At 40.0% G+C, this 25,375-nt stretch overlaps 1 protein-coding gene across 1 annotated transcript in view; it reads right to left on the reverse strand.

Annotated features, from left to right (window-relative positions):
* Window positions 1–14,096, reverse strand: part of LOC129004573 (zinc finger protein 141-like) — a 48,235-nt gene extending 34,139 nt beyond the window's left edge. Inside the window, exons 1-2 of the mRNA XM_054433141.1 lie at window positions 13,986–14,096; window positions 5,112–5,330 (exon numbers count right to left, since the gene is read on the reverse strand). Coding sequence (XP_054289116.1) covers window positions 5,112–5,330; window positions 13,986–14,072 — 306 coding nt within the window. The 5' untranslated portion in view covers window positions 14,073–14,096. The remainder of the gene's footprint in view (window positions 1–5,111; window positions 5,331–13,985) is intronic.
* Between the last annotated feature and the right edge of the window lie 11,279 nt (window positions 14,097–25,375).

The raw sequence follows: 25,375 nt of genomic DNA on the forward strand, positions 1-25,375 counted from the left end.
CTAGTATACATGTTGCTCGAATTCGAGCAATTGCACAGTATTACAGGAGTTATTTCAAAACAAATAACAGTCATATTTAGAATGAGTTTAAAAGAGTCAACTCAAAGATTACCGGTGTGTAACTCAGACCATGTTTATCTTCGTTATTGATAAACCTAAAGCATTCCGGCCGGTTTTCTCCTTCTCAAAATGCCTCGCTGTACAGGCAACACATGTCATTGATAGAGGGCCTAATGAGAACGAAAACTCGTTTTGGGGTAGTGTTAGGGCGCATTTGTAAACTAATAGTTGAGATTGTCCAGGGTCAGGTGCTGACTGTGATGAGTTAAGCCTATTACGCGCCACTGTTCTGTAGCTGCGGTCGTTATCACGATTACGCCTCCTGTCTGTTTCATTGTCGTCGCGTCGGAGGCATTTAAAAGAAAGAAACAACAAATAAACAAATTATAGCTACACAAAACAACGATAAATGCACAAATTTAAGTAACAATCATGCTAACACGATCCGTCATAGCAACACAAAACAACGGTAAATACACAAATTTAAGGTACAACCATACTAACACGATCCGTCTTGGGGGTTATGTTTACACAAACTCAAATAGTAAATAAATGTACTCAATGCGTTTCAATGAATTTAAAGATAAATAACAGCAATTAAACTATACAGCTGATCAAAATGTAAACAATTAAGTTCTCCATAAGGATAACATGGGAACTTTCAAAGCCACTGGGGCAGAGCCCAAGGGACTTTAAAAAAAAGTGTAAGGCCAGTTTGCAAATCTACGCGACACGCTCTTTCCAATGAGACGTCAGTGGATAAAATCGGTTAAGAAATGGCGGAGGAGTTCAACCGACAAAGTTTCATGTAGCGTATTAATTATATACAGGGTGAGTTTTAATTGTCCCCCCCCCCAACTTTTTTCTACATTTTTTCAAATATCAATCCCAGACCACTTCTAAACATTGTTGGGTAGTAAGTACTTCATTTTGACAAGGTGGCCATTTCCGGCCGCCATCTTGGATCCGCCATATTGGATGTAAATTTTTTTTTTTCAAATGTAAAGGTGGGGTTGTGACCCATTATTTCGAACTAAATTTTTACCCTGATTACAATGCCGCAAACCGTTTTAAAAAATCTTGATTCATTCTAAAGTTATGAGGGCTTTTTAAAACGTTATTTTTAGCCCATTTTAACATTGTGCATTTACAAACTAAGACCATAATCTCAAAATAGTGCTAGATAAAGATAAGTATACACTACCAGTAATTGTCGACCTATTTTCACTTGGTTATGACTGATGTATTTTTTTCGGCCGCCATCTTGGATCCGCCATTTTGAAATGTGATAAATTATTTTAAATATGAAGGGGGTGTTGTGACCCATCATTTCGAACTAATTTTTTAAGTTGAAGACAATGCCGCAACCCATTTTTTGTTATCAAGTTTTATTTATGAAATATTGAAATTTTTTTGTTAAAAATGTCAATATTTCAAAATCAAAAAATGAAAATGAAAAACGGATCATGGAATTAAGTTCAGCTTAAAAAAGTAGTTCGAAATGATGGGTCACAACGCCCCCTTCATATTTAAAATAATTTATCACATTTCAAAATGGTGGATCCAAGATGGCGGCCGAAAAAAATACATCAGTCATAACCAAGTGAAAATAGGTCGACAATTACTGGTAGTGTATACTTATCTTTATCTAGCACTATTTTGAGATTATGGTCTTAGTTTGTAAATGCACAATGTTAAAATGGGCTAAAAATAACGTTTTAAAAAGCCCTCATAACTTTAGAATGAATCAAGATTTTTTAAAACGGTTTGCGGCATTGTAATCAGGGTAAAAATTTAGTTCGAAATAATGGGTCACAACCCCACCTTTACATTTGAAAAAAAAATTTTGCATCCAATATGGCGGATCCAAGATGGCGGCCGGAAATGGCCACCTTGTCAAAATAAAGTACTTACTACCCAACAATGTTTGGAAGTGGTCTGGGATTGATATTTGAAAAAATGTAGAGAAAAGTTGGGGGGGGGGACAATTAAAACTCACCCTGTAGATGCATGGACGGTTAATTTAATGATGTCACATTTTTGGTGTGATAGGTTTAAAGAAAACTGTCCAATGAGCTCCAGGGTGTCTGTAGAAACCAAATTTGATTCATACCGTACCATATTATCCCAGGAGTACTGCATGGTTCAGAAACTTCGGCACTGAATATAGAAACAAAAAACATTACTGCTGGATTTGAGAATAGAGTGCAGAGAAAATATACGGGCCATTTCATGATAACGGAGGTTGAGATATGAAAGAACAGAGAGCTAAGAGGAATGTTTAAGCCCCCAGATATATGGGGCTTTCTAGAAGTAAAAGGCTCTGATTGACAGGCTATGGGTGGAGGAAAGGAGATACAACTTTCGACCACTAGGAGGCCCAAGCAATGAAAGACTTCTCCAGACTGGGATCAACATTAGAATAGGCAAGGGATGGAAGAAAATGGAAGGCCAAAATCCTCTTACGGTTTCCGTGGCCATTGAGGTAAAATAAGGTAGTATGTAAGTGATAGTATGCAATGGAAGGTGGTGTAGCTACTGTACTTTAAACCAGTAACCAGTGTGTGTGAATCGATCGCAAATCTCACTTCATGGCTTTTCAAATCAACACAATCGCTGTTTTATCGTATAATTATCGGATTTAAAATATTTACTCATTTTAAATAGGCCTATAATCGGATGAAGAAAATTTTTGGTCATGTGATATTTGTTTATAAGATGACTTTCCCTATTAAAACTGCCAGAATGTTTCTTTATGCATGTAAACTAGCTGTTCTGAATTATATTAAGTTTTAATCGACTGCTTGATTCCCGTAAGTAGGACGGGCCAACAGCTAGTGTTTAAATTTATTTTTCCTACAGTCACCCGACAAAGTTGGCTTCCTTGTACTGTTTATAGTACAGAAAGCTGCTAATTGCTGCATATTTATACTTTGCCGTACGGTTTATACTTTGTCGTACGGTTTATACTTTGTCGTACGGTTTATACTTTGCCGCACATCAGGATTCCAACGAAACAACACAAAACAGCGTGGTTCTATTATGCACGTAATCCGTGTACGCTTGGAAATAGGTTGGCAACACTTAAAGATAATAATACTATGAGCAGCTGATTGACTATTATAACTACGATTTAACCTGTCATTTCGTGTTTATAGTTTCGGTATTTCTGAACTTTCTGGACTTTTCTTTTAAACGTTTTTAAAACATTCCTACGATCTTAATTAACAAGAAAATACCTTTAAAGAATGTTTTTTAGGCGCGGAAACCACTTCAAATTACAAAAACATACGGAACTATATTCTCAAAACGCGGAGCATATTTCTTGCCGAGGAAAAATAGCGGAGTGATACGGACCGCGGGTACTACTTTCTCTAGGGCACCAGTTGTGTTGCCAGCTGAACCTAAAAACGTGTTGTATAGTGTTTGAAAGACTAATTATTTATATGCTTTATAGTGACTATAGGAAAAATATAATGTGTAACACGAGTGGAAAAGGCCTTTGCTGCACTCGAGATCATTCGTAAACATTGCTCTCGTGTGCAGCAAAGTGCCACTTTCACCACTAGTTACACAAATAACTATTGCCAGGGTCTAATGAGAAGGCTTTAGCCTCTACAGTCATTGGCACCGCCACTGATGGTCATGTTGTTGTCATTTGTGTCTAGTCCTAGACTTCACATACTTTTTTCATCTCCACCTCATATCAAGTAAAGAAACTGTATTTAAGAGTTTCTCATTAGGACTTGATCATTAGTTTAAGAAATCATGATTGTATAGGTGGCTGAGTTGTTATGCTGCTCGCCTTCAAACCTAAAGTTCAGCAGTTGCGAGATCAGATCTGGACTCCCAAAACAAAAATTACATTTTTTTTCTATACTTACAGTTAGTTGTTCAAAATGAAAGGACATTAAATAGAAGAGTAAGTTTTACTAGTTGAAAGGAACCTCACGATTAGTTTTGTTAGTTGCTTGGAAAAAAGGGAGTTTTTAGTTTGGTCTGGTATGAAAAGAAACAGCTGGATTGTATTGAACTTGAAACATTTCTCATCCTATCATTTACAAGAGCTGATGCCTGAGAACTTCTGATCATGTATATTGTCAATTCAGTTTTTCTATCACTGCTTATATTGTTTCAGAGTAATTAGTTGTACCTGTGCAAAAATATAAAATAAAAATAAACTCGATTTATAAGGTGATGAAAATAATTTAATCATACAAAAATAAGATTATATTATATGAAACTAGTAGAGTTTCAACTATCCGACCTTCTTTGTTAGATGACCCTCCCTGTGAATACCTACCATAAAGTTGTGTACTATTTCCATGTAAGCCTACACTGACCCACCACAGTTTCCTGTCCACATAGGACTTGGGCTTCTGCGTGGAAAGTATCCAGCAAAGCAAGGGGTGAACTATACGGATAAAAAGTAAATCAAAATAAGAAGGTTACAATACTTGCAGACTGTCTATAGTGGTCCTCGATCATCCAACAGGATTACGCGTTTTGGTATGTCAATGCGTTAGGCTTGCATTTCAAGTGTCGAGTCTCGAAGAAAGAAGCAGTCAAGACTCGACACTTTAAATGCATGCGTTGCTCCTTTTTTGTCTCTCGTTTTTTTTTTTTATCGTAGGCCTACTGTACTTTGTGACTAAATGTTTTGTGACTGTGTTTTTTAAAAACTGTGATGTGACATCAAGTGTCAAAAAACTTCAAGTTTTGTAAATGATCTGATGATCGTGACAATAAAGAATTATTTATTTTTATAGTATAAGAATACCGAAACGTGTAATCCTGTTGGATGATCGAGGACCACTATAGGCAGTCTGCAGGTATTGTAACCTTCTTATTTTAATTTGCATAAAGTGGCCTAGAAAAACAACTACAACATGAAATGATACAAAGTAGTCGCAGGTACCAGGATCCAAGCCCACGACATCATTGACTTGGGCATGAAGTCCATTGCACTACCGGCTTACTTAAATGGACCTATAGACATTGATCGGATAATTGAAACTCTAATAGACTGTTAACTTCTGTTATGAACCAACCATGTGCTGTTGTAGTTGAAATGACTTGGGGAATGCCTTGTCACAGAACTGACAGGTAAAGGATTGAGTCAGTTCTCCGTGGGTAGCTTTGTGTTCCATCAGAGTTTCATTCCGCTTGAATTTCTTGCCGCAGTATTGGCACAAGAACTTCCGTACCCCTTCATGCACATCATTAACGTGGCGATTCAAATGAGCACGCAGCTTTGACTTGTATGGACACTATAAAAACGTAAGAAACTGTTAAATAAAGTACAAATTTAATAAATAGTTTTACATCTACTGTGTTATATATGCTGAGTTGGTTTAACTTACTGGTTTTAAATTGCCAGCTGTTCAAATGTTAATATATACATTAATATCCATATATAAAGCCCAAAGTACCCATGCACTTTTAAGAAAACTACAAGTCACACCCCAATGAACAACATACTTAAAATGTCCGTCATGACGAGAAACCTTGTGCAAAACTATCCATTATTCTTTAAGGTCGTAATTCTTTTCTAAAGGGTACTTTCCATATACCTAATGTTAAAAATACCTCAGCTGTACTTATTTGTATGTTATTCTTTCAATGTATTACGGTATTACCTTATTAAAATCAGGTCTGATTATTTGTTTGTATTACTGTATTCTGTTTTATTTATTTCAGCTTAACTTAACCAATCAATAGTTTTATTAATACTTATAAAGTCAAACGGGGTGAAGCCCGTGGGTAACAGCTCGTTTTTGTAATTTTTATTTCATGAGGCCTTTTGTATGTCCAGAGTTGTAGACAAAAACTGAAGGTTTTGTCTACAACAAATATAGATTTTAAAATTTTAAATATGCCGAGTTAAATTTTAAAAAATATTTTGATAAGTACATATAGGTAAAAATATTAAAATAAAATCATATATGGATAAATATAAAATCTCATATAGGTTAAATTAATAACTTTGTTAACTTAAAAATGTAACATTATTAAATTGAAAAATTTCAAAGTTATAAATTTAACTTACTTATTTTGATTTTGTCATCACATTGTCATCATGACTATAATCCGAGATTGCAGGTGTGACAAAATCTTGAACATATCCCAAGACCATGCAGGACATCTCACTATCGATTTTAAAAGCAGGAACTATGATACTTTATACTGTTCCCCAATTGGATGCATAAGGGACAAAGTGGAAATAAAAACTTATGTAGCCTATCTAGTATAATTTAATTCCAACAAAGGACTAATGCTGCAGTAATCATTGTGACATACAATGAAGACTCAAGAAAACATAAGAAGAATCACTAAAAGCTGAAATACACAAGAAATCTTTTAAACCATCATTAAAGGTCATTCCTGCCACTCATTGCTTCAATGCCAGTGATGTCTGATTCCTCGCCCTGGCGCGGGTGGCCTGACCAGACACCAAAGACAGGGAACTCACAGCTGCCACCAAGCACCAGCTGCATTGCTATGACTAGCACTCCTACCAACGTCATTAGAGGTGGCCCTGGTGATACCAATACAAACATTGCAAGCTGCTAAAGCTAGTGACACAGTGAATGCTTTTGATGACTACACCACAATTACGACTGATGATCTGACGAGCAGCCCCTGTTCCAATCAAGCCAGCCCTCCAGTGGTACCAGATGAACTGCAGTACAACGAGGTGATTAAACAATCAACACAGGCTGACCAGAAATCCACACAGAGAGATGCACCTACGCCTGCACACACATCAACAACAAGTGCTGTGCTCAGTGAAGGTGAAGTAAGTGTTGCGCCTACTTATAATGCAGAGCTTGATGTTTTGCTCGGGTATAATGATACCCGTAAGACCGCATAGTAAGAATTATTTTTTAAGAAGCAGAATTGTAACAAAAGATTTCAAATAACTAACACCACCAACAATCCAGCACCTAAAGTTACAGTTTTTCACCAAAACATACAGCCAATACTATTGAGGTCAATATATGGATAAATATTGCAGCAGAATAGATTCTTTAAAAATTACTATTGATGACTTCAAACCTGATATTATAATCTTGACAGAACAGAAATTGACAATAGACGAGATCAATAGTTTTGGACTTAGTGCCTATTGTTATTATAGTAGGAACAACAACCAAGGAGGTGGGATTATGATAAAAGCCTACTATAAATGTAATCCCTTCAAGATCAACAATATTTTTTCCCTGAAAATTTCCTGAAATTCAGGATCTTGTTCATCCCTACCTATATGACATAAATAAAATATTCTTTTATCTAAACAAGTAATTTACTTGTTTAGTAGCTAAATAACGCAGAATGTACACCGCAAGTAATTTTTTCTTAGTTGTAAACACGCTGTAATTCCTAAAAGAGTATCTTTAGAGAAAAATTCCAAGAATAAAAACAATTTTAAATTGCATTTAATTTCTTAAAAAATCATAAAATATAGGGTTATCCATAAGAAAAATCAAAGCTGGTGGCCATATTGGAAAAATGGTAACTAAAATTATTCTTTCAACTTGACCAAATTTTTTAAAATAAAAAATCCAAGGCAGTTAAAATTAGAAATTTCATTATATTTCTTATTATAACTTTCAAATAAAACAGCTGGCACACTTCAATCACCCTGTATACATACATATACAGTCCAACCTCTGTATAACGAATCTGAAGGGACCGAACAAATTTTTTGTTATATCAAGGATTTCGTTAAAACAAGGTTCGTTATATTGAGGTTAGGTTTGCAGGTATTTCGCTGATCGAGGTTCAGAAACAGCATCGGTCAATATCGGTCGAGATTTGGCCTCATTAAAACACAATTAAGTAGCATTGGCTACAATACTTTACAGTACCTACAGTATTGACATTGTAAATTAGAACCATGATTATCCGGGGTAATAAGGTGGAGGGAGACCACGGTTAGTGAAAACCACGGTTATTCAACATGGTATGAATATATATATATATATATATATATATATTAGGGATGGACGGGTCCCGAAATTTCGGGAATTTTTCGGGAAAAAAATATTCCCGATTATCGGGACGGGATTACATTTGACTCGGGAATTTTTCGGGACGGGATTTGGTCCGATCGTCGGCGATTTTTCCGCTTCGCGAGTGCCGATAACGCCGTTATTGCGAGCGATAGGTCCGCGAACGCAGGAGACGAAGTCATTTCGACGATTACGCCGTGACCGCAGAGTCATAACGACGATCGCGCCGTGGCCGCGATTATTGGACCGACGATCGCACCGTGACCGCGAGTCATAACGACGATCGGGCTGTGACCGCGGAGTCATACCGACAGTCATGCCGTGACCGCGGAGTCATAACGACGATCGCGCCGTGACCGCGAAGTCCTACCGACGATCGCGCTGTGACCACGAGTCATACCGACGATCACGCCGTGACCGCGAGTCATACCGACGATCGCGCCGTGACCGCGGAGTCCTACCGACGATCGCGCCGTGACCGTGGAGTCATACTGACGATCATTCCGTGATGGCGAGTCATACAGACGATCACGACGTGACCGCGAGTCATACCGACGATCGCGCCGTGACCGCGAGTCATACCGACGATCGCTCCGTGACCGCGGAGTCCTACCGACGATCGCGCCGTGACCGCGAGTCATACCGACGATCGCGCCGTGACCGCGGAGTCATACCTACGATCGCGCCGTGACCGCGAGTCATACCGACGATCGCGCCGTGACCGCGGAGTCCTACCGACGATCGCGCCGTGACCGCGGAGTCCTACCGACGATCGTGCCGTGACCGCGGAGTCATACTGACGATCAGTATAATCATGCCGTGATGGCGGAGTCATGCTGACGATCGAGCCGTGATCGCGAGTCATACCGACGATAACCCCGTGACCGCGGAGTCCTACCGACAATCGCGCCGTGACCGCGAGTCCTACCGACGATCGCGCCGTGACCATGGAGTCATACCGACGATAACCCCGTGACCGCGGAGTCATGACGACGATCGCGCCGTGACCGTGAGTCATACAGACGATCACTCCGTGACCCGCGAGTCACAAGTTTCTATAGGTACCTGTAAATTGTTACCCATTTTTTTGTTTTTATAGATCAGTGCCACCACAAATGGTAAAAATTTATTTCGTATGTCTTTTTTGGTAACTGCAATACAGTACTTTCTTTTTATGCACAGAAAAAAATCCCGTCCCGTCCCGTCCCGAAAATCGGGAAGGAAATAAAAATCCCGTCCCGTCCCGTCCCGAACTAAAAATTCAATCCCGTCCATCCCTAATATATATATATTTCATTCATGCTACCGTACTGCTATATCAATATCACAACAGAGGAATGTCAATAATAATAATAAACTATAGCATTGGTGTTGCCTTAGTTGAAACAAATTGTATTGAAATTGAAAACAATAAAAACATTTGATAAGTCATCATGAAAGTGTATAATCATTTAAAGATAATAAAGACAACAATGTTGCTATTCTTTATCTTTGTTCTTCTGTTCTTTCTTAGGTTTCCCTTCATAAAAAAATTCACAAGTTGCCATAGTTACTTATCACCCAAGCCCAGTTTACTAAGCATTATGTCGACATCAGTCCTCAGTGAATGAAATCAGTTGAGACATAGAGTACAGCAGACAGATGTGTAAAAAAAAGAGCAGATGAATGTTAGCGCAAGCGTTGCCGTCACCTCTCCATTTCATTTTCATTAAGAAACTCTGATTTTAGCGAATTTCCCTATAGGGAATAAGCTATTACCGTAGGTCTCATGGTAAGACTTAGTCCCGGGACCGATTTACTTTTTCATTTTGATGTTCCTAAAAGCCAAAAACACCATCCGTTCAAATTCATATATATATATATATATATTTATATATTTACTAGCTGACCCGGCGAACTTCGTATCGCCTAAGTTATAGGTTTCCCCTAAGACAGACCGATGGAAAGAAAGTACCGTTACGTTTAATTTTCAAGATGATCTCGTTCGCATCGCTCAATCACGTCCTGGTTGAAGTTCGTTCGCTACACTCACTCACCTTTGGGTTGGAGCTCGTTCGCTGCGCTCACTTGCCTTTAGGTTGGAGCTCGTTCGCTACGCTAACTCGCCTCCAGGTTAGCTCGTTCGCTACGCTCACTCGCCTCCAGGTTGAAGTTCGTTCGCTACGCTCACTCACCTTTTGGTTGCAAATTAGCTGTTGTCATAAATGTAAAAGAAATAATAGTGCTGCACCCTGTTGGTAATCCTTGTAACTTTAATGCTATTGAACATCATAGAACAGAACCAACTTGTTTAATTGAAACAGCTGTTAAGATTCATTAATTCCATTTCTCATAAGGTTAACATGGGAAACTCCAGAGCCACTGGGGCGGAGCCCTTTTAAGAATTTCGAAACGGGAAATAGTTTACGTTCGATTCGCATACCTACAGAATTTACACACCAAATTTCATTACGATCGGTGAAGTCGTTCCGGAGGAGTTTGCAGACAAACACTGTGACACGAGAATTTTATATATTAGATATATATATATATATGTGTCCGTCAGCACGATAACTCGAGCAAAAATGATCCGATTTCGATGAAATTTGGTACAAACGTGTAAACCTACGTTTATTCGAACGAGTTTGCGAGCCAGCATGATCGGACCATGGGAACGGGGTTTTATGGGGGGATTTATGGGGTAAAAATTGGTTTTTCTCATTTTTGACCCTCAAAACATAAAATTTCCCAAATTTCTTCTAGACCATTTTGAAGAGCTTAAAAAAACAAATAATTCAGTATATTGAAGTGTTTTTGTATGGTTATTGGTTACGGAGAAAATTATAAATTAAAAATTCCCATGTTATTCTTATGTAGAATAAGTAAACTTTTGTAGTTTGCTTGTTTATGCATATATTTGGATCAAACTTGGCCAATCGATTTATTTTATACTAAGCTGTTAATATTTTACTGAAAAACACACTTTATTACCCTGTAGGCAGCAAACCTAGGTACTCGTTAAACCTAATGTTATTTGAATAAATTTAATTGAAAATCAAATCAGGCAAATGGAAATTCGCTTAGTCTGCAGGTTTGCTGCGGCGGGGGTATTTTTTTTAAACAATAGTGTGGGGGGTGTAATATTTCATTTCATTCATTCATTATTTAGTAAAGTTTCTTAAAATGTTAACTTTTGTTCATACACCTTTGTTATTAATCACTCCTCAGAAAGGCTGGCCTAGTATTTGTTATCCTAATTTATATAATTTCATTAATCTGTTCAATTAATCATTAATAATATTAATTCCATAGCCTATATATTTTTTTTACAAAGCTCACAACTTAATTATTTATCTTCTATATATTAATTTGAAACTGTTTTTCTTTGTCACAGCTATTTTGAGAGAACGGCTGGGCGTAGAAACTCGGTAGAGGTGTCCAAACAAAGGTCTTGGTCTGTAGATGAGCCATCAAAAGAGAAACATGGTGAATTCCCTTGGGGCTCTGCCCCCATGGCCTTTAAATTCCCATCCCATGTTATTCTTATGGAGGAAAACAGGGTTTTTGTCACAGCTAATTTGAGAGAACGGCTGGGCGTAGAAACTTGGTAGGGATCTCTAAAGAAAGGTCTTGGTCTGTAGATGAGCCATCAAAAGAGGAAAGAGGTAAATTCCCTTGGGGCTCTGCCCCAGAAGCCTTTAAAGTTGCCTCTTCGGATTTGTTTACATTACGACCATATGCATAATTCTACACTACTTTTTAATGCAATAGCTGTTAATATTTAAATTGTGATTTATTGAATTTTTCAAAATGAAGTACAGTATTTGCATGGATTTTTCTGATTTTAAAATTGATTTTCTTCTGCATCGTGTCATGTTTTGCAATATAATGTTCTATTACCAAATCAGTGGAAAATCCTAATATCACAGTAACTTTTAAAATAATTTCTTATGGAGTTAACTTATATCTATTGTATGGGTTGGTTTCTGCATTTTTTACCACTTCTTGGAGATGGTACGTAGGTGATATTCTTTGGCATATCGCATCTGTAGACAAAACTTGGGTTGGTGTAATTATTACCATTGAAAAGAGCGAGAAATCCTGGACGATTTGATATAGGCTAAATATAAAACTGAATTAACGCTGTGCTACATTTCTTGAGCAATCATTGAAATAACCAATTTGCAAACAATGGAAACATAGAAAAAGTCATAGAACACAACCAAGTAGAAGAAATATAAATAATGTTTTTTTTTACACTAAAAACACTAAAAAAACAAGATCAGCTTTTTGAAAAAAGATATTTACAAAAGATTTTGATTATATCTAACTGTTGTGTAGATCGTGAGTACTTCCATAATCTTTGAGTCGCCTGTAATGCTTCGCAATTGCTCTAATTCGAGCAACAGGTACACTAGTTAAATATGTAAGAGAATTGCAATACATCAAAATTTCTTATAATATAATTTCAAAATTAGTCCTTAAGGAATCAAAATTAAAGAAGTAGTGAAACAGTGATCCATGTGTTCAACAATGAATTATGTGGACATTGAGATTGGGAAGAGAAGGAAGCCATAGTGGAAGTTGAAACTGTTAAAAGAAGAGTCCAGTTTTTATCTAAATTAAATTAATTAATATCATCAAGAAAATCAGTTTATATTCAAGTTATATCACAGTAAACATCAAGAGGACTTAGACTTAACTCCAACATTATTTTTCAAAATTAAGTATAAACTTTTCTTTTAAACTCTTTTAAATTCAGTGCACATTGGACTTACATTTTGGACAACCTCAAAATTAGATTTTTCATTGTTGGAATTTTGTAAGTTTAACACCTTAATTAGGCCTATTTGGACACTATTTAATTTATTAATTCTTAGCATTCAAGCCAGCACAACACCCTACCCTGAGATTTAGCACATCTAAATTATTTGAACCTTTATTTCAAACTTATCTTCTATTTCATTTTAATTTCAACCCCCACACTCCATTGTCAGTCCTTTCATTATAACGTTAAGCCTTTTAAATTTCATTGCATGTTTGTTCCATTTGTTTCAATAAAACACCTTTTGTAATTCGTATATCTTTGTTAACTTATTAACTTTAAACATTTATAGAATAGGCCTAGCCTAAATGAATATTGTGAGGTGAGTTTACAGGGGGGGTTCGTTATATTGAGGGAAAGACGTAGACTAGACAGTTATGTAGAAGTTGAATTAACCATGTAGAGGTTCTGAAAAAGATAAATGCGTTATATTGAGGTGTCTTATTTTAGCCGGGATCGTCAAAAATTCGTTAAATTAAGGTTGTTGATATGGTTTGTTTGTTATGTAGAGGTAAAATATGCATTGTGTGTTACGGAGAGTTCTAGGGGATTTAAAAAAATGTGATATAACAAGGAATTTGTTTTATCGAGGTTGTTATATCAAGGTTAGACTGTATTTATATTATAGACCACAAAATAACATTCATTGGGAGTTAAATATATATTAGTAGGCCTATAATACATAGTGAGATATAAATATAGATCAGTTGAATGCATTGTGTGATAAGAATGATTATTTCTTAGAATAAGTCTTTTAGAAGATTTTACTTAATACAAATGAGGTGTGATGAAGCATAAAGGCAAGTTGCGATAATAGTATGATACTTAATTGTAAGGATTTTGTCTTGAATTCTCTGGAACACTCCTTAAATTTTTTAAGCCAGATTTAGTAGGCACACATTGTGTGTGTTGATATCACTATGCATATTGTTTGATATCACTATGGATATTAGTCTCGGTTTGAGTCTTTTTCAATTAGCAACCAACAAAGCTTGTTTATCACCAACAAAACATTACTGAGACCGTGTTGAAGCTAATGCTACTCTCTTTTTAATAAACATCCAGTAATATTTTGATATAAAAATAAAATAGTAATACTAACTTACTTTAGAGCACTTCCAAATTGGTGCTGTCTGAGTTTCTGAGTGTAAAAGCTTGAGGTGGTGAATCATTTCCCGCGGTTTGTTTGTCATGAAGTCACATTGCCGACACTTGACACATTTCTAAGGACAAAACAGGAACATTAGTTAGCCTATAGCCTACAGGTAACCAATTCTAGTGGCTTGAAACACTTATAACTTTTAACAGCTGTAGACTGGTAGAAATTCCTATAATTACTGATATAGTATCTTCAATCAAATCTCAAAAGTGACGTGAAAGGATTTACCGATTTCAGTATTTAGGGTAGAATTTAGTTTAAAATTTCTGAAAACAACTAAATCTTTTAATCTTTTCCATCTCTTAAATATTAGAAAAGTCAACTCTAAAAAATATCTACTTATATATAATTCAGTTAAAAAATCTTTGTACAACTAAATCTAGAGTTCTACTGGACTGATTTTATTAATTAATGGGTCCTTAAAAAGCTTAATTTGGTGTAGATTTGCAAATAATTATGAATTTTATTTTTTGTTATGATTTATGGTGAAAAAGTTTGAAAAAATATATTTTCCATAAGAAATACATTGAAAACTGTTTTTATTACTTTTTATTTGGGTGCGACTTTTGGCTGCTTTTATTGAGTATTTCCAAGAAGCGCATGGTACCAATTTGTAGGAAATTTTATTCTCTTTCAGAATATCACCTTCCACTTTGGTGGATTTCCTCACCATTTACAAGTTATTGGCAATAAGCTAAGTGATATCCAAATTTATAGTGGGGAGACAATACTGAATTAGATATATTTTCTTAAACTTTGTACAACTAAATCTAGACTTCTACCGGACCGATTTTGTTGCTTTAATGGGTTGGATATCAACAACGGGTTGGAAAGCCTGATTCGTGTAGATTTGCAAATAATTATGAAAGTTTCATTTTATTACATATTTGAGGTGAAAAAATAAAAATGAACAATAATACATTTAAAACCCATTTTTGATTATCATATTTGTATTTGGTACATAGCTTATCTATTAATGCTTCCTGCCAACTGTTTGGTAAGAGATAGTTGATTTCATTTTATTACGCTCACTTTTGAGGGTTGGCAGCCGTGATCTGCCCAGAATGGAAGGGCTGTACGTCTTGTGAGTTTTTAAAAGTATGTTTTAGTGGTAAAATGTTTTTTGGACTATTTTACTTTGTGTTATTATTGATCTTGGACTGTTTTGCAACTATTATTTTACTGTGTAATGACATCGTAGTGTGTAATTGTAAATAACCAGACAACTGATAACTCAAGTTTCGTGTTTGATAAGACTGTGCGACAGCGTGTTTGGTACGTCTGCGCACTCGCCGCCGCGCATCGGGACCAGTGTTGCCGGCCGCAGAGACTTTCTCCCGCATCGCTTCTCCCCGTCGCGTTGCGCTGCTAGCCGGCCTACGACTACTCGTAATTTTGGCGACTCCTGCAATTTGCTCGACGCAACGAACGTACACTACTGCGTTGCGCTCAGGTTAGGAGTTTGAAGGCGCTGGGATATCTCGTCAATTATAATCCTGGTATTAGTGTGTATATAGTATGTGGACATAGACTTATATATTCAAGTTTTTAATATCTGAGAATAAAAATGGAAAGTTTTCTCTCTGACTGTACACATTTTTCTGATGAAAACGAACTTCTAATTTCTAATTTTTGTCTCCAACTAGAAAAGTTTGTTGCAAATTGTGAACAAAATTGCCATGAAGAATTGGTTAATGCTTCAGCTAAAGTTGTTTTTGAATTTAATTCTACGTGTGGCCACTTGGCTGAGACAAATAATAAATTACTCAGTACAGAGACTAAACTGCAGGAACTAGATTGCCAATTAGAGGTGTTTAAGAGGAACCATCGTCTGGAGATAAACGAGTCACTTGTTGCAAATGATTGCCTTGTAAACGAAAGACTTTCTCTAGAAAATAAAATTCGGAACTTAACTGATAGTTTAAGTAAAGCTTCCAATGTCAACTTGACATTAAGACAGTTACAAAATGAACATGACAGGCTTGTTGAGGATTGTGACAGGTTGCAGTGTACAAACAAACGGTACATTGTTGAAAATAGTAGACTAAAAAAACTATTAGACAAAAATGTGTTGCAATGCAAGAATTTAGAATCTAAACTCTCTGATGTGACATTGACGCTCAATAATTTCGAGGCCACGATAAATGACAAGTCAAAATGGGTATCAGACGAGTTACTGACTGCTTATTTTACTTTGTTTAATACGGAAGTGTCTAACCACCGTAGTGATATTACCTTCGTGGGAGCGTCACTGACTCAAATTTTGAAGCTCGGTGAAGAATCCCAAGTACAAACTCTACTGTCTGAGCTACATTTCGGTATTAAACGTTATGTTTTCTTCTGTGTAAACAATTCTTTAAGTGATCGAGGGGGTACTCATTGGAGTTTATTGTTGCTGGACACTTGTAAACAGTCTGCAGTGCATTATGACTCTTCGGGAGGTGTCAACAGACGGCATGCTCAGATACTCCTTGACAACTTGGGACTGAGTGGCGGCATCCAACTAACCGAGGGGAGTGTGGCGCAGCAGACTGCGGGTTTCGAGTGTGGTCTACATGTGATCGTCAACGCGCGGCTGCTGCTGGCTCAACTCTGCGCAGAGATCATCACACCTACGTTCCCACGGCAAGATGAGGGCACCCTGGCTACGACCATCAGTGACGTCACGGTGGTGGACACAAGTGTGGAACTGACTGCGACACAACTTGCCGACCAAACATGTGTAAATAAGGTAGACTTAGCTAGTAGTAATAAGGGTAACAGTGAGGGAAAGTGGAAATTATGTAAACATAAAGGAAAATCAAACAAAGCAAAAAGTAATACATCAAATCAAATCTCTTGCAAAAATAAATTCTCTGTCTTAAGTCATATTAATGAGGTGTCTGATGGTGTTGTTTTTAGAAATCCTTCAGGTCATTGGTTAAAAAAGCCTAAAAATTCTATGAAAAAGCAATCTCAAATTCAAAGAAAATCTAAAAAAAATTTGTCAAAAAAACCTAACAACACTCAATGTAAATCTGTTCCAATTAATATTGATTCCAGTGTCGCTGGTGACATAGTCTGTGACTCAGTTAGCTTGGATCCTAAGAATGCAACCACAGTTTCAGAATGTAACACTAATGTCTTTGTAAATAGAACAGTTAGTAATTTAGTTAATTGCCATACGAATCAATTTGAAAAAGTGTTAGTCATTGGTGACTCACATTTAAAGTTTTCTGGTAAACAAGCCTCAAACAGAGGTGCTCAAGTGCATTGCGGCCCTGGAGACAGAATCCAAGATGTTAAAAGAAAACTTTTAGGTTATGTAAATAAGGATTTGTCTGTAATTTACCTACATGTTGGTTGTAACAATTTAAAGAGGGGCTTTAGGGGAGGTCCAGGTTACAACGGCGGGCATGGTAAGAGAGAGTGTTTGCATCAAATGGCAGATCTCCTGTATACTGCCAAGACACGGTTTCCAAAAGCTGAAATTGTAATCAATAGTGTTTTAACTCGCCGTGACATTCCTTTTAAATCTTTACATGATTTTAATTTTCAGCTGGATCTAATGTGTAACAATTTTGGCGTTTCTTTTGTGGATCCAAACCGTTGTGTTGGCAGGAGTAACTTAGCCCGGGACGGGGTCCACTTGAATCGAAGGGGTGCCTCTCGCTTAGGTTCACTGATTGTGGACCACATTTCTGCAGCTTTGGATCGTGTGAGTGCTCTCTCCCGTGGAGCTGCCCCTACTCCTTGTCTTGTTCCCGGGACTGAGAGTGTGGGTTGCTTCTCCAATAATATTGGAGATGCGTCGGGAGCCTCTCATGTTCCGGAAAACTGACAGTGAGGGGGGGTAAAGGGAATCTCAAAGTGGCCCATGTCAATATAAGGTCTCTAAACACAGCCTTCAATGAGCTGTGCTCAGTTGTTGATGACTTTAGTTTTGACATATTAGGGGTTACTGAGACCTGGCTCCACCCAAACACGCCCACAGACAGTTATGCTATACCGGGATATTCAATGCTTCGTTGTGATCGAATTGCTGAAAATGGTTACCCAGGAGGTGGTGTAGCATTGTATGTGAAAGACGGCATTGACTTTCAGCTGTACCACTTACCTGATTTTATCGATCCTGGTATTGAGCATCTCTGTGTGGTGGTGAGTTTCAAAGGGAGTAAGTTTGGTATATGTGTGGTTTATCGTCCTTCCTACATAAGGTACACTCGCCTTTCGGATCTGTTTCGCTCCCTTTTTATTGACCTTGCGGTTGAAGTTAAATCAGTCATTTATTTGGGGGATACTAATATTGATATGCTGTCACAAACCTGCGAAACAAATTACTTGCGTAGGCTGATGAAAGAATCTAACACTATACAAATTGTCAGCGAGCCTACAAGGGTGACAGAAACCTCGGCAAAATTGATTGATCACATCATAGTAGACAAATCAGCCGAGATTGAAAGAGTTGGAGTCATAGACACCCCCAGCATAGTTGACCACAGAGGAATGAGGATGACTGATCATAAACTAATATATTGTTGTATATCTTGTAAGAAAGACAAAAGGGGGTCGAAGCTAATCACATTCAGAGATTTTTCTAAATTTAATGCAGATACTGCACTAAACATAATTGCTGATACTAACTGGAATTGTGTGTACAAGCTAGAGTCTCCTGATGAGATAGAGCAATTTATTACTGATCATATAAAGAAAGTGTTTGATGAGGTTGCTCCTATTGTTTGTAAGAAGGTAACACGGAAAAAAGCTCCCTGGATAAATGAAACAATTAAAGAATTGTCAATTGTTAAAAATAAACACCGTAACAAATATTGGAGGACCAGAGATTCTTCAGACTGGTATGAGTATAAAACCATAAGAAATAGTTTGAATTTCATGATCCAAGAGGCTAAGAAATTATTCTTTTCTAACAAGCTTGCCTCATGTGAAAACCCTGCAGAGTTCTGGAATTGTTTAAAAAATTGTGAGATTGTAAGTAGTAAGAGAAATAGTAGGCTCCCCCCAGATTTAGACATTAATGTTGTTTTACACTACACACCTACCTTCTTAAAGTGATGAAAACTATAAAGATAAAATTAGAAAAAAACTAGACTTTTTAAAACCACACTTCTATTTTCAACAACTCATATAAAACTATTATGACAACAACAAAACAAAACCAAACCATATGACAAATAAATTAAATCAAAGTTAATATTCATCATATATACAGACTAGGAGATATAACATCCTCCCACCGAGTAGTATTACTACTCAAACATGAACCTTTTTGGAACTTTGATTTTTCGTCCAGCTTGTGAGACGTGCTCCCACCGTGGCGGTTGATAATTCCAACCTTGGAATCGTGGTTTTCTTCAGAGGAGCTACTCTTGATTTTGCCGACAATAATTGGACTCTTACTTCATCTTCAATTTCAACTCTCAAGTAAATAACTGTAGCATAGGCATCTTATACTTGTGTCGCAAAATGTATGAATACTACAACCATTTGAATCCATAGTCATTTTACCTATCCATCGGGGTATTTTCACTTTTCCAAGAGCGCTTAGCTCATTAAACCACAGTATGAATAGTTTACTGATGTCTGAACTTACTTCAGTGTCCCAGTCAATTTTCAAGTCCCACATACTTTGCAAAAGAAGTTTAGGAAACAAAGTAACAGGGCAAAGGATACCAATTGGATCAAAGATATTGTGAGATATGGATAAAATGTCTCTCTTTGTGATTCGAGACACGTCCAAATCTTTAATACAGTTCGTGAGGTTAAAAAACAGAACGTCCTCAATATAGTTCCATTGAACTCCCAAAACATTAGTGACGAACTTGGTATCTCCTTCTTCAATGACGCTCGTGGCATGCCATCCTCTTAAATCAAACTTAGCGGCAGCCATAACTTGTTTCGATTCTTCAACAAAGTGTTTTAGTTCCTCATAAGTATCTACACTGGTCGAAACATTGTCCACGTAAAAACTTTTACTCAGCTTCTTTACCACATTATCATCATACTCCTGAGAAGTCATAGATTTTTGAAGATGCAGATCAATTACTGCCCCTAGAAGAAATGGACTACATTTCACTCCAAAAACAACTCTTTTATGGCGGTAAACAATACTTCGGCTTCTTTCATTGATGTCAAACCATAAAAACCGAAGAAAATCTCTATCTTGTACATTTAACGATATCTGTAAGAAGGCTTTTGCTATATCAGCAATAACTCCAAACTTCCCTTCCCTAAAACACATCATAACAGAAGGAATCAGTTCAATTAAATTTGGTCCATTTTCAATACAGTCGTTCAATGAGGGTGAAAACTTGGTCTTTGCTGATGCATCAAACACTGGACGAATTCGTGTGGTAATACTACTCTCCTTCACTACAGGTCTATGTGGCAGGTAGTGAAAGTTGTTGTTCAAATCGTCAGAAGGTACAGCTTCAATGATGCCATCACTTAACCACTGTTTAAAAACTGAGTCATAGTCTACGGTAAAATTGTTACCATCCAATTTCTTTACAACTGTTGATAACCTCTTTTCGGCTAACTCTCTGTTACTAGGCAAAGGAGGATGACAATCAACCCAGGGCAAACTTACTTCATATCGACCTTCTTCATTTATAGTGGTAGTTTTTATAAAATGATTTTTAACTGCCAAAGCCTTTTGCTCTTTGGAAACTGATTCACTTGTATCAGTAATGCCTATAGTGTCTAATCTCCACAGTTCCGATATGTCAGCATCATTAATAAACATTGATGTTACAACAGTGGAGAGTGTAGTTGAACCTGTACTACCACTAATTATAGCCTTACCCATCAGTGTCCAGGAATATCTTGACGCAGAGAGTGACATTGAAACCCGGCTCCAAGACATGGAAGCTACGATCAAGGCTATGCTGGACACCTTCCGGACCCAGAAAGCCGTAAATCAAGTGGTCAAAAACGGCATGGCCAAACTGGAGGATGACCTTGGCTTCGTTTTTGCCTGCCGGGTGGTGAGTAAGGCAGCCATGGAGAAGATTGCCGAGAAGGTTGTGTCTCTGTCTGACGAAAGAACACTGCCTTCTAAGAAACGTAAAAGGCCTTCCACATCGGACAGTCCTCAAAAAAGAGAAGAAGGCGTCCAAACCAAAAGGACCACGGTAAAGGCCAAGGCAACTCAGACTGATCTATTGTCTGCTGTGCCCAGATCCTTTTCGGACATAGCTGCAGCTCCTGCAAAGAGCCAACAACCACAGCTACCTACGACCCCCCTTCAGGGAAGTTCCCGAAAGGGGTCAGTCGTAGAGACACCTGGGGCTGCGTGGGAAAAACGTCGTTCCCGAAAGGAGAAGAGGCAGTTGAGGCGGGCGGAGGTCGCCTCTATAAAGAATGTGGCAGTGAAGGCACAGCCGACCGGCGTGGCCCAAACTGGGCCCGGCTCGGTCTCTGCTCCGAAAAAGTCCCGGCCAAAAAAGCCCAGGACGGAGGCAATCCTGGTCAAGCCCTCAGGGGGGAGATCTTTCGCCGAGGTCTTGGGTGCAATTAAGGCCAAGGCTAAGCCAGAGCAGACCGATACGGTTGTACGGTCGATTAGACGAACCCGGGACGGGGACGTTCTCCTTGAACTGGGTAAGTCGAAAGACAAAGCAGCCTTTACTGCCGAACTGAAGGCAGCTGTTGAAGGCCAGGGCACCGTCCGTGCTCTTGAACCAAAGACATCAGTCGAGGTTCGAGACATTGATTGTGTGTCGACGGAGGTTGATGTTGTTGAGGCCCTGAAGAAAGCTGTCCCCGAGCTTGGCGGGCAAACGGCTTTATTTAAGGTGTGGCTCACAAAACCGAACAGGAGTCAGCAGCGGATGGCGGTCGCCGAAATGGCAGACGCACATGCCACGAAAGTGCTGGGACTCCAGCATCTGAGAGTCGGCTGGGTCAACTGCAGGCTCAGACGGAGAGTGGAAGTGAAGAGGTGTTTTAAATGCCTCTGTTTCGGCCATTCCTCCCGAAACTGCAAGGGACCCGACCGAAGCAAGAACTGCCTTCGGTGCGGGGAGGTCGGTCACGTCCGTAAGGACTGCCAAGTCGAGTCCTGTTTCCTTTGCAAAGAAAATGGGCTCGCTGACAAACACTTGAAGCATATAGCTGGGTCTGGACAGTGTAGTGTATTCAAATCTGCACTACAGCAAGCGAAAGTCCTTTCACGAAGATAAGAATCCTTCAGTGCAATCTTGAGCGATCCAGGTCGGCTGACGCACTTCTATGTCAGCTTGCCCTAGAACACGATGTCGACGCGCTCTTAGTCAGCGAACAGTACCAGTACCGTGATAGGGACCCATCTTTTTGGTTCCCTGATAGTCTTGGTACTGCTGCATTCTGGGCGCGTAATGCAGCGAAAGTACAAGTACGGGGTCACGCGAAGGGCCGAGGTTTCGTTTGGGTTCGGTGCCGGGATGTCACTTACTTTAGTGTCTACCTCACTCCCAACGAGGCCATCCGTGAATTTCGTGAGAAGATAGACCGCCTGGAAGAGAGCGTGCGCAATACCACAGGACACGTCGTCGTGGGTGGGGATTTTAATGCTAGGGCTGTCGAGTGGGGAATGACCCTCACCAATTCCCGGGGCAAGTACATTCTGGACTTTGCTGCCAGAGCCGGACTCGTTGTCGTCAACGAGGGAAACACGCCAACTTTCCGGCGCCCCGGGATGCGGGGAACGATCCCAGACATAACCCTTGCATCTGAGTCCCTTTTGCCAAGGATCAGAGCCTGGAGAGTTCTGGAGGATTACACGGGCAGTGACCACCAGTACATTATTTTTGATGTCCTGGATGGTCATCAGAGACAAGTAGCCGCGTTTCGTCAAGTGCCCGTTCGATGGAATATTAAAAAATTGGACGTGGCAAAATTCAATGAAGCCATCTTACGAGGAACACCGGTGGTTCCCCCCGCAACTAGTGTGGCTCATGCAGAGGTGTTAGTTACATCCATGATGGGACTAATCGTCTCCGCTTGCGATGAGTCTATGCCTCGCGGAAGATCCCGGTGCAATAAGCGACCTGTGTACTGGTGGACTGCCGAGATTGCGGAATTGCGTCGGTCAGCATTGAGAGCCAGAAGACTTGCTACCAGGGCCAGAGAACCTGTAGACAGACGTCGTAAGTCGGATGCTTACAGAGTGGCTAGGAGGTCTCTTCGTCGAGCCATCAACCGGAGTAAACGTAGTTGCTGGGAGACATTAAGGGACGATATCGATTCCAATCCGTGGGGCTTGGGTTACAAACTGGTAACCAAGAAACTTGGCACCCGCTCTCCACCTTCCGTCATGGATGGGGCCACTATGGAGAGGATAGTCGAGTCCCTTTTCCCGGCTCACACGTTGCGCCCACTGCGGGATTTCGGAAGGGTGGATGACGTACCACTTTTCAGTCTTGGAGAGGTGGAGGCGGCCGTCCTATCCCTGAAGAACAATAAGGCTCCTGGACCCGATGGGGTACCCGGCGAAGTTCTCAAAAAGGTTTTGACTATTAACCCCTTGATCCTTTTACGCATGTACAATGCCTGCCTAGTCGAAGGAGTTTTCCCTTCGTGCTGGAAAACAGCTAGGCTTGTGCTTGTTGGGAAGGGGAAGGGAGATCCAGACCTGCCATCCTCTTACAGACCTCTGTGTATGTTGGATACGGCTGGAAAAGTCCTCGAGAAGTTGATACGTTCCCGACTGAATTCAGCCGTAGTCGCTGCGGGGGACCTGTCCCCTCGGCAGTATGGATTTAGGATGGGGCGATCTACGGTTGACGCTGTTGAAGAGGTGAAGCAAGCCGTGATGAGAGCTGAGGATTTTAACCACTACTCTCGAAGGGTTGTGCTGCTCGTCACTCTCGATGTGCGAAACGCATTTAATTCGGCGAGGTGGTGCGATATGCTGGATGCTCTGGAGAACACCTTTCACGTCCCGGCATACCTCATGCGTATCATAGAGGATTATCTCCGGTTCCGCCTCCTCTTGTATGACACTACAGAGGGCCCACGGACGATGAGTGTCACTTCCGGTGCTGCCCAAGGTTCCATACTCGGCCCGGACCTCTGGAATGTCGCGTATGACAGCCTCCTGAGGTCTGAAATGCCTGAGGAAACTGTTTTGGTTGGGTACGCGGACGACGTTGCAGTTTTGATAGCTGCACGTAGCGTTGAGCTGGCTCAGCTAAAGCTGAACCGAGTTATGCGTACTATAAACGCATGGATGACAGACCACGGTCTCTCGCTTGCTTTGAGCAAAACTGAGATCGTGATATTAACAAAAAAACGGATTGACACCATCGTGCCGTTGAGGGTAGGGGCCGTTGAAGTCCAGACCGTTCGTTCTGCCAAGTACCTTGGGATTATGGTGGACAGCAAGCTTAGCTGGCGGGATCAGATTTTCCGTACGGCGGACAAGGCCGCTAGGGTGGTCTCCTCTCTTAGCCGGTTGATGGCCAATGTCGGAGGGCCTCGGTCCAGCCGTAGAAGGCTGTTAATGTCTTCTGTCCAGTCCGTACTCTTGTACGGTGCTGAGGTGTGGGCAGACGCTCTAAATAAGGAGGTATATAGGATGCGGCTTGCCCGAGTGCAGCGTCAGGCAGCACTAAGAGTTGCATCCGCCTACCGAACAGTGTCCGAACCCGCCGTCCTGGTGGTTGCTGGAGTCATCCCCGTCAAACTTTTGGCGGCGGAGAGAAAAGCAATTTATCAGCGCCGTGGGGAGGACCAGGCACGAACAGAGGAACGCACCCGCACCTACCAGCTGTGGCAAGAGAGCTGGGAACAGGAGACTCGGGGACGCTGGACCAGGCGACTGATAAAGCAAGTCCAACCTTGGGTTAATCGGCGGTGCGGAGAGGTGGACTTCTACCTCACCCAATTTCTGACGGGTCACGGCTTTTTCCGGTCGTACCTGTTCAGGATGGGCAAAGCCGTGTCACCCGATTGCATATACTGCCCAGGCATTCCCGATGACGTGGAACATACATTTTTCCACTGCCAGCGTTGGGAAAGGCCCCGCCTGGAGGCTCAACAGTTAGTAGGACTGCTGTCGGTGGACACGGTCATACCGATGATGACGGAGGGTGAGGACAATTGGACCTGTGTGTCACATTACATCCAGGGTATTCTCCGCGCCAAGAAGCTCGACCTTGACCGGGATGCGGTGTAGGTCTTAAAGTATCCAAATGCCATAAACGGTGAGAGCCCTGAGGGCTTAGGTAACATGTTGGCCTGACTTGAAGTAATGTGACAAACAATTCCAGGTCTGTGTCCAACAGAGTAGAGGGGGTTTTTTAGTGAGTAGTCTGCGATAGATTCAGGAGTCTCACACTACAGGCTGGCTACCTGTGT

This window comes from Macrosteles quadrilineatus, unplaced genomic scaffold (genome assembly GCF_028750875.1).
Source record: "Macrosteles quadrilineatus isolate MER2022 unplaced genomic scaffold, UCM_ALF_1.0 Scaffold_1__1_contigs__length_201487025, whole genome shotgun sequence".
Taxonomy (NCBI): Eukaryota; Metazoa; Arthropoda; class Insecta; order Hemiptera; family Cicadellidae; genus Macrosteles; species Macrosteles quadrilineatus.